The sequence below is a fragment of the Helicoverpa armigera genome, chromosome 12 (assembly GCF_030705265.1).
Source record: "Helicoverpa armigera isolate CAAS_96S chromosome 12, ASM3070526v1, whole genome shotgun sequence".
NCBI lineage: Eukaryota > Metazoa > Arthropoda > Insecta > Lepidoptera > Noctuidae > Helicoverpa > Helicoverpa armigera.
In genome coordinates, this window is record NC_087131.1 from 4,054,565 (window position 1) to 4,065,674 (window position 11,110).

The following is an 11,110-nucleotide window of genomic DNA, read 5'->3' on the forward strand; positions in this document are numbered from 1 at the left end:
CAATGGAATCGGCTTCGTGCTATGCTCCTGTACTCGGACCGACATGGTGGCGTTATTATACAAACACTTCAACACCTCGATGTACCGATAGTCAATATGGCATCGCTGGAGTGACTCAAGTACCGCCCATGTTTCCACCGAATCGAAGGCTTTCTCATAGTCCACAAACGCTAAGCATAATGGCAAGTTATACTCCTCGGTCTTCTGTATAACTTGCCGCAGCGTATGGATGTGGTCTATGGTACTAAAGCCTCTTCGGAAACCGGCTTGTTCGGGAGGCTGGAAGTCATCAAGCCTGTGTTCGAGACGGTTCGTGATAACCCTTGAAAACAGCTTATAAACATGGCTTAGAAGTGTGATGGGTCTGTAGTTCTTCAACAGGCAGTTGTCACCTTTTTTGAAGAACAACACCACCCCACCCTGCTCCATGCTTCAGGCGTTTTGCCCTCGGACAGGACGGAGTTAAAGAGCTTCTGGAGGACTTTGAGTACCGGTGTTCCACCCGCTCTCAGAAGCTCTGAAGTGATTCCGTCCTCACCCGGCGCCTTGTTGTTCTTAAGCTGCTTCAGGGCCATCCTAATCTCGTACAGACTGATGTCCGGGATATCTTCGGTATAATGTCGGGACAGCTTGGCTCTTGGATCTCCTGCCAAGCTGTTGACGGGCTTTGCGACCGAAGTGTATAACTGTCCATAGAACCTCTCAATCTCGCCTAAAACCTCTGCCTTGGTCGACGCTATGCTGCCATCCTCCCGTTTCAGCTTAGTCATCTGGCTTTGCCCAATAGACTTGTCCTTTGCGAACACTTTGGAGCCTTGGTTTCGCTGTATGGTCTCTTTAACACGATTCGTATTAAAGAGACGCAGATCGTGTCGCAAGGACTTGGATATTCGTCTATTGAGCTGCCTATATGACTTCGCGTCGTGGGAAGACTGCAACTGTAGCAAGCGTCGTTCAGCCATGAGGTTTAAGGTTTGGTCGGTCAGTTTATGAGGCCTATCTTTACGGCAAGGTCTAAAAAACTTAGCCCCTACCGTGCGGACAGTTTCCACTAGCCCGTCGTTGATCTCGTCCACTGACACTAAGTTCTCGAGGCAAGCAAAGCGATTAGAGAGCTCGAGTTGAAAGCTTTCCGGGTTTTGAATATGGGACCGAGTAGGTCGGAGCGTAGACTTCATCAGACTGGACCTTTCAAGTTTAACATTGATATTCAGTGAGGCTCTTACGATTCGGTGATCGCTTCCGGTTTTTACCCTGTTGATCACAGAGACATCACTGAATATCCGTCTCTTGTCGGTCATGAAGAAGTCTATCTCGTTTCTCGTGAAACCATCGGGACTCAACCAGGTCCATTTCCTGTGAGGCGGCTTCTGGAAGAAAGAGTTCATCATGAAGAGTTCCTCTTTCTCCAGAAAGTCAGCCAGCCTCTGTCCCCTAGGGTTCCGTTGCCCATATCCAAATTGCCCCACTCTCAACTCATCACCGCTTTTCTTGCCCAACCTAGCGTTAAAATCCCCCATAACAACAGTATCGAAACGAGGAGATCCGTAGACGAACCAAAGTGACCGATATAGCCCACCGGATTAGCAAGTTGAAGTGGCAATGGGCAGGCCATATTGCTCGCAGAGCAGATGGCAGATGGGGCCGAAAAGTGCTGGAGTGGAGACCACGGACTAGCAAGCGCAGCGTAGGACGTCCACCAACGAGGTGGACAGACGACCTTATAAAGGTCGCCGGAAGACGCTGGATGCAGGTCGCTTCCAACAGGTATCTGTGGAGATCAAAGGGGGAGGCCTATGTTCAGCAGTGGACGTCCTATGGCTGAGATGATGATGATGATGATGATGATAGACTCATGAAGATAAGGAATCATAGTTACAATATTAGTATGACAACCGGAATCAACTGTCAACATGTTCCCTAAACATGGGACAGTTATGTAAATTGCAGGTAGGCCTATACCTATTGAATATTGTTATGTAGTGTATTGATTGATGTACACAGATGGGGTTTAGTGCCTTGGAATTTATGACGGGATCGTGTATAAGCAACGAGGATGATATAGCTACGAGATTAGCTGTCTTGCATCAATACTACCGTGACTGTTTTTTTGCAATACATAGTGGTCTTCATAACTGAAGGTCGTGGCTTTCTTACATGCATTAACTTGACATTTTTTTCACCCCACTCTACCAGCTTGTCTAGGTGCAGAGATCCGGTCACGTCTTTTATATTTTGGTCTGACCAATGGATAGACGAACGTCTTCGTCGTCTTCTACAAGCAACTTTACCCACAATGACCAATTTATCCAAGTTGTCGGATTATCTCCGGCAATATGACCAAAGTAACCAAGAACTCATAGACAATAGATACATCCTAGTGAAAAGACCCTTACGTGTATCTCTGATTGCATGTGAAATGGTTTGTCTTACGTCTAATCTTCGATGGTCCGGCCCGTTGATTGCGAAGGCTAGGAAATAGAGACTGCACCTGTGTATCCGTAATGCATACCTTGGAATACTACAATGTCTCTTTTGTATGTAGCAAGTGTCCGTTCAGATTGGCTAACGTGATCGGAATTCGATTTGACGTCGATATTTCTGAGCATAATAACTTAGGTAGGGATAATTTATTTTCTGTATTTCCTGTCTAAGGAAAATGGAAAACACATTAATTTGATATCCTTAAGTAATATACAATATGTACTTCACCCTATTTATGTAATGACCTAGTAGCCATCGAACATAGCGTTCGTTATCCATATTCACGAAAATAACTCCCGCTAGGCGAGGTCACTATATTTTAGCTGGTAAAGTCTCCGCTTCTGTAATCTAATTTCAGAATAACGAGGTTTCGCAAAATATTGTTGCCTGTCGTTCCGCATAAAACTTGGGCTTCTTGTCGCTGGATTTTACATAGTCATCTCTGAAGGAGGCCGGTCTTAGTTCGTGTTTTACTATATCTAGAAGATAATACTTATGTGGTCTTACTACAAAAACTTAAACATGTGTCAAACACTTGTCCAAAAAAGTGTGGATTCAAAATGGACCTTATTTCAACGTCATAATTTGTCATGTTTTAGACAGGTGTTAAACTGACGTTTAAAAGTTTTTGTGGTAAGACGGATAATGTCTTGCAAAAGCTAGTAATAATTCAAATTAACAGTATTAGCTCTATTTGCCATGTGATCTAAATATAAACCTACAGTTTACAGTGATCCCCAAAATTATAATTGAATTTACTCTAGCTCCGCTTTCTAATTGCTTTTCTAGGAACTACAAGAGGCCTTCACCGAACTGTAAAGTTTTTAAAGAGAAAATAGACCATCAATATTTATTTAAAAAGAGATGGCTAAATTTTTATATAAAAAAAAAAACAACAACAATGTGAAATGTTTAAAAATGGGTTCATTATGATAGACCTTTGAAGGTACCAAAATATAGGTATGATAAAAATAGGTTGGGTTTTTATATTGATTTTAAAGATTATTTAAATCAAGGAACATAAAAACAAGGTACACTAACATTATACAAGCTTATGAACTCTCTGATGTACCCCTCTTATGTACTCTCTTATGTACTCCTCTTATGTACTCTCTTATGTTCTCCTTTTATGTACTCTCTTATATACTCCTCTTATGTACTCCCCTTATGTACTCTCTTATGTTCTCCTTTTATGTACTTTCTTATGTACTCCTCTTATGTACTCCCCTTACGTACTCTCTTATGTAATGGCGTCCACGGCCGATTTCGGCCACAGAAGATCAGCCAGCTGCCCAGGGCATGCACATTGAGTGCACGAGTATTTGAGCAGACACAAATGCTAAACAAGTGCACTAGACCAGTTATTTTAGTCCTCCATGAGCTACCAATGCTTGATGTTATCTTAATTTGATTTGTACGGTTTCCTCATAATTCAGTAAACACTTTCGTCTCAGACAGGCCGAAGGACAAAAAAGAGCCTTGAACCCGAATAAAATAACCATAGTAGTTACAGATGAACAAACAAAGGATAAGCCCCTAAGGCTATGATAAGGTTTGAATTCGGCTCAACTGAGCAGAATATGCCCGCTTAAAGCCGTCTAGTCGCGGATTTCATCGTATGTCGCGAACGTGGGGGGAATTCCTTGCAGTTTCGGCGCTCGCCTTTTGTTTTGTGCGCCTATTATGTCGGCATTAAGCTTCAACCTCTGCCAAAATGTGAACTGCGAGGTTTTGGTCTCTTTGTGAGTACATGCATACGGGGTTACATGTCTCAAAGCAGAATTTCATTACTCCGTTGATATTTTGTTTACCTTAGCTTTAAGTAAATTCAAATGACTTGAAGATTTCACAACAAAGACGAGTAACATAAGACTTTCTAACTTAAGTAAAAATTGTTTAGTCATTACCTTATAACTATTTTTCATTCAAAACATCGTCCTGAAAATGTCCCCACCATTTTTTTACCGTATTCATCTCTGAAATTAGCGGTTCAATTCGTAGAGTGCTTAATAGACGTGTTGTAAGCTCCGCGTGGTAGCTGGTGGCAATTAATCAGGCCGCCACTTTCCCCACCACGGATTATAGTTAATGGCTCGGATTAGAGTCGCTGGCGTTTTTGCCCCTCTCACGGCTAGATTTTTAACACACGATTTATCGTAGACTTCTCTGGGGATGTGAGCCGACAAGTTAATCTCCACGCAATCAGCTACTTAATGTATCTACAGATATACGTAACATGGAGCACCTTTATGTGTTACGTGAACATGCAAACGTGACGATGTTTGTGACTACATTAAGTACATAGATCGGGGCGTAACGACTAGATAGATTTACGTGGTATATGTGAAATGGTTGATCAAAATGTCGTCTATACCTACCTACTTTAGAAAAACTTATTGTTTTCCCTGGTAAAGTCTAAAGTATATTTATAGCTCTTCTATTAGTAATTTCATTTTTATTTCAAGGAAGTTCATAGAGTAAACATCCAGTTCCTGTGTGATTGGTCGGTTATGTGTATTACAGTTTATATTTTTATGATTTCCACAAGCTTTGGCCCATCTTTCCTAATAAATATGTATGGCGGTCTTGTTTGTAGACGATGTCACGAGGGACAGTGCCCTTTACGGGAATTATTTGAGGAAACTTAGAAGTTGGTAACATTTTTAAGTATCTGTCTATGCCGAAGAATAAATTGATTCCAAGAAAAATAATTTGGTACGTTTCTTTTTATAGCTGGGGCCTGTGCCATCTGGTCTGAAATCACAAACATTATGTAGGTATGTATGAAGTAGACTATGTTAGACTATTATTTGAAGTATGTATCTATCTTGTTGAGCCCTACTCAACAAGGTCAAAGTCATATTGAACTAGAGAAAAACAGTCAAGTGAGTACTTACCGAGTCCTCAAAATATGAAAGTAACGATGCTGAGTCGAAACTCTTTGCTTCGAAGATTTGCACGACATCTTTTGAAAACAGATAAAGCGGAAATTGGAGATAAAGTATTTTTTTGGATTGAAAAATGTATTTACCTACTTGTTTCAAATAGGCTTTTGTAGGCTCTTAAGAAGCGTCACACCATGGTTCGAAAAACGTCTTCCCTACCGAGAGAAATCGGCAAGAAACTCCATAAAATCCAGTTTAGTATATCTATGTAAATAATAAAGTAACTATATAATAGAAACAATGTTTTATTTCACGTGGCTGCGAGCTGTAAAGATAACATCTATGTTTAAAAACTTCTGAAGTAAACAGGGAAAATATACATAAATAGACCATATTCTCTCATACAGACTTTCCCATAATAAAGAGTTCCCATAATAAAAAGATTGACTAGGGAAACTACATCTAATTATTATTATTTAGATTATCAACTTATTTTTTTTTCTCAGAAGGGTTTGAAAACCAATGAGGTGGTATGCTTTTTGAAATATAAACTTTTTCATTTTTGATGTATTAAGATACCTACTAGTTCAACGGGCAACCTGACATAACTTGACACGTTTTCATTGAAAATGATTATTTTGATTGTATCATAATATGAAAACAAGTGTTCATAAATGGTGAAAAATCATACTAATAAATATATTAATAAGAAGATATTACAATTATTGTGTAATTGTTCCACAAGAAGTCATTTTAGCAAGCATTATTTGATGTACGAGTGGAGCATTCCTGTACATACATAAATATTAGGTATTTCTTGTCAAATGCTAACTTTATATTCAATTTAGGCTTGTTTATAGTTAAACTACTGCTGATCCACCCTACGTTTGAAAAGTTAAAACGACTATGTATTGAACAGATCATAGATTAACACGATTTACATAACATGAGTGTATGCTTCATAGCCTACCAATTCTTTTACGCATTACATAGTATATCTTTAGTTCAGTTCAGTTCTGATATTTAGAAGCCACCATACGTGTCTAAAATTTCCCTTAGGCCGAACCATAGCTTCTTCGCGCTGCCATTTGAGTGAAAATGCTCATATTTCAAATACCTTAAAAGGAAAAACATTTACGTACAATCATCCAATACGGATTTAGCCTCACTGATGGCGGCAAATATCCTTTGTTTTTATAGCTTCGAACACCACTTTGGGGTAAAGCTTTAGGCATAAATATTCTAAACACCATAACAACAAATAATGGATGGTTACAGCGTATAAGTGTTTTGTTTTTCTTTCCTTATTTTTAGTTGCATCGGTAAAGATAACATGTTAAGTAAGTCTTATTGGGTGTGGTGGATGTTGCACCGGTGGCTATCTGCAAAATAATACGGCATTTCATATCTTCAAGGATATGTTTAGATAACAAAAGTGTTTATGTTATGCTTGACATATTAAGATGGGTACTTGGTACAAAACTACTAGGTACCTACAAGATTTCTATACTTCCATTCCCAGCCGTTCTTTTTTGATATTTTCAGTTATTTTATGATAACTCGTATTTGTGGCAATCTTGTAAGATATTAATTTATACCTTTTTATTTCAGATGAAGGCAAAATTTGTAACAATTTTATATAAAAGATTGGGAAGGCATCTTCAGGTTTATGCCACGATGAGAAATTTAGTGTAATTTGCTATGACAGTACCTCCAACACCCAGCTTATTGCAGAGGCTGAGAGAAATTCATCGAGAAGCCATGTGCGCCGATATATCCTTTTGGTGCAGAACACATTGGCGTAAAATCCTGGCGGAATTTATTTCCACCTTCCTCCTCATATTACTCGGTTGTATGTCATGTGTGCCGGCCCCGGGCAGCGATGCCAGCATATACCCAGCCTTTGGATTCGGCAGTGCAGTCATGTTCAATGTCCAAATATTCGGCCACATATCTGGAGCACACATGAATCCATCAGTGACTTTAGCATCAGTCATTTGGGGCAGTACACCCATTTATTTGGCAGGTGCTTATGTAGTAGCGCAATGTGCAGGATCAATAGTTGGTTATGGGATCTTAGTCCTACTGTCTCCAATCGATTTGTTGAACGGGGGAGTATGTGTAACGAGGCCAATATTCGGGATGTCGATGTTCCAAGCATTGGGAATTGAGATTTTTATTACGGCAGCCTTGTGCTTTGTCTGTTTGAGTGTGTGGGATCCAGTAAATGAGAAAAAACAAGATAGCACTGCTCTGAAGCTTGGTGTTACGATTCTGGGACTTATTTTTATAGCTGGGCCGCTGACTGGTGCCAGCATGAACCCTGCGAGGAGCTTGGGTCCTGCGGTTTGGAGCGTGCAGTGGGTACGGCACTGGGTTTACTGGCTTGGACCTCTCTTGGGAGGTGCATTGGCGGCAGTGATATACAAATACGTCCTTTTAAAGAAACCTCTGGTACAGACTCCAGATAAGGTTTGAGACAAGTGAAACAGTCTTTGTAATATAATTTTTAGATTTGATTGTTGTTAATTAATAAATATTATTATCCACTTACCTACTGATTTTATTTCTAACATTTTATAGAGAAAGAAACGAAATATTTTTGTTGATGGTTTTCTGCAGGTGTAACTTTTACTGCAAAGAAAATGGATTAACGTTAATGTTACTTGTTTGAAATATGTGTGCGCTTGCATTAGGTAATTATCAATAGTATGAATATGTCTATAGCGATAACAATACAAATTCCAATTATACATGCATACCTAACAATAAGTAAACATATTGTTTACAAACCATTATATATAAAAACAATAGGGAAAAGGATAATACATGTTACGCATAGGTACGCATACGCATGTTACATACACTAAAAACTTGATTGGACATTATGAGAAATGACTAGATTTTAAATAATACTAGTGTCTGTCACTTCTATTAACGGTAGCAATGTTTACAATCTTAAAACGACCGTGTTTCGTGAGTGGTTGCGCAGGCAGAAATTATAACTCCATAGTTATTAACGTATGGACTTTGAACTACAATATTAATGATAAAAATTATAAGATTCCTAAAAGCGTTTCGAAGCTGTCATAAATTTTTAATTTGATATTTAATAATTGCATAAACAAAAGAACACACATTAGTGAACAAACAAAAACAAAAGAAACGATGAGTACATAGATAGCGAATTCCACTTACATTAATCCGAATGCCCAAATTCACAGCCATTAAATTCACGAAACGCGATAATAAATAATAATCGGGTGTTTTATTGTAGGGCTGAAAACAATAGATAACGGTCGCTCTATCTGCATTAATATCATTTTATCCGTGTGACTGTGCGCTGGGAGATATCTATATATTTTCACCTCGAGTCTGACGCAAAACAGTCGTGTTCGCCGACCGACAAACACCACAAACTTGAAGTGAAATAATTGACCCGGCAAAATTATACGATGTGCATTCACAACTAGAAAATTGACTGTATTGTTATGAAGTGTTGTTGAGCTAAATATTGCAATTTATTTTGTGAAAACGGACGTTAGTGATCAGTTAAAATGACTGTGCCGCCGGTCCCGCAGTTAGTGACGGAACTCAAAATCACGCAAGATGATCAGCCCGCAAAATGCTCCGTTAAATCCTGGTGGTGCACTTCATGGCGAGGAATCATATCAGAGTTACTTTCCACCATGCTGCTGGTACTATTCGGTTGCATGACATGCTTACCTATCGAAGGAATCAACACTGCGATATACCCGCCATTTGGATTTGGGTTCGTAGTCATGTTAAATATTCAGATTTTTGGACACATATCTGGAGCCTACATGAACCCGGCGATAACTTTAGCAGCAGTTATTTGGGGAAGTGTTCCTATTACAGTTGGAGCAATTTACGTAGCAGTTGAATGTATCGGGGCTGTTTTGGGATATGGAATATTGATGGCACTGTCTCCAATGGATTTGGCAGCATCGAGCGTGTGTGTATCGATACCCTACGCAGGTTTGAATGACCTTCAGTCACTGTTTATTGAAGTATTTCTGACAGCGACGCTCACTTTCGTAAACTGTGGTGTTTGGGACCCAGTGAACGCGAGCAAACAAGATAGTGCTCCGATAAAGTTTGGTTTGACGATCGTTGGACTCTCGCTTGTTGGAGGTCCGTTGACTGGCGCGAGCATGAACCCGGCCAGGACTCTGGCGCCCGCAGTCTGGACCAGTGTCTGGGCCCACCAGTGGATATACTGGATTGGACCATTCGTTGGGAGTGTTTTCGCAGTTATCATTTATAAGAACATCTTTTTAAGGAAACGCCAAGGTGAATAAAGTTCATCAACGACTAAAGTGGAACTTTCGTGCGTTGCTTATATTCGTCCATAGTGAGTTAAATTTAAGTAAAATGGGTATGTGATTCTGATAATACTGCAATCTTTCTTGACAACAAAAGATTCGTAAACTAATGATTGTATAATTGTTATTAAGATTTAATGATAAAATAATCGCTATGGTTAGTCGCTTTGAAATATAATACTCTTGTATTTGATAAGTTTATCTATATATAAGTATATTATTATGTACATTGTACATTATACTTCATGAATAATTATTTATAATCCGTGATGACTGGGTTTTTACGGACCCGAGAACAGTTTGTATGTAAACTTAATTTTTTACCGGTTTCCGTGTGATGAGGTAAATATCCAGTTGGCTTATTAAACACTGAGTGTTAGGTTCAGCAAAATTTTAATTAAGAAAACTTGAAATCATGCAATTAAGTAGTTAGTTGGCTTTTCCTTGTGGCTTAAATGCCTTTAGTGTCAAAACTATACAAAACCTATTGGATTGAAACGTAACACTGCGGAAATATTTCGTAGCAAATATATGTTAAAATATTTATTTGGGTTTATGCGTTAAGTTTTATTACTTTTTGGCGTATTTCGATAACAAACCGTCTTAAATTAAAAATTCAATGCGTGTATTGGGTTTAGGCTTACATTTCTGGGCACCATTTGTATGTTTACATCGGTGTGCAAACGCGCCAATGACCTCAAAAATAAGGAAAAGGCAGGTACCGGACTCGCACATATTATCTGCACCGATCTTATAACGCTTCAAGACAGGTTACGTATGTAGCCAAACTATTACCTACTTAAATGTATTAACATTTTATGGCAGTTCAATGACCTCTGTACACTTTATTGCGATGTATAGAAAGTGTCTATGATGGTGCGATAAATCTTTTTTACTCTATCTTGTATCTTTTTCGGCAAAAAAAGACTATGCAGCACGCGATTTTACGTGTATATGTAGTAGGTAACGTACATACCTTCAACGGCGGATCCAGGGGGTAGGTCACAAGGTCATGACCCCCCCCTGGGCCAGGTTCAGGACCTAAGGGGACCAATAATTGAAATGGTTAAACACGATGTTTTATGTTTTTGTTATAAGTATAAGATTATTTTTATTCCAAGTGAATAGGTAGATACCTACATATTTACATTTAGAGTAGTTTTACTGAACTCGCAACGCTCCCTCTCTATTCTTTATTTACTCTTTATCCGTACCCAAAAGGAGGAAACGGGACCCTGTTACTAAGAATCCGCTGTCCGGGTTGTCAACATTACATGCTGTATCTCATGCAGGGCCGTCTTAACCTATGGTGCAGGGTGTGCGAATAACCCGGGCGCCTCGGTCTCAGGGGCGCCGCGGGACGCCCCACCACCAGGAAATTTCGAAGAAATTACA

General features: G+C 39.3%; 2 protein-coding genes across 2 annotated transcripts; both read left to right on the forward strand.

Annotated features, from left to right (window-relative positions):
- The first annotated feature begins 6,990 nt into the window (after positions 1-6,990).
- On the forward strand, positions 6,991-7,917 carry LOC110374620 (aquaporin). Its single transcript, XM_049838641.2, has one exon. The coding sequence runs from the start codon at positions 7,071-7,073 to the stop codon at positions 7,845-7,847; it is 777 nt and encodes a 258-aa protein (XP_049694598.2). The 5' UTR covers positions 6,991-7,070; the 3' UTR covers positions 7,848-7,917.
- A 767-nt stretch (positions 7,918-8,684) lies between these two features.
- LOC110374661 (aquaporin) lies at positions 8,685-10,268 on the forward strand. The gene has a single exon (XM_021332484.3). The coding sequence runs from the start codon at positions 8,927-8,929 to the stop codon at positions 9,689-9,691; it is 765 nt and encodes a 254-aa protein (XP_021188159.3). The 5' UTR covers positions 8,685-8,926; the 3' UTR covers positions 9,692-10,268.
- The last annotated feature ends 842 nt before the right edge of the window (positions 10,269-11,110 follow it).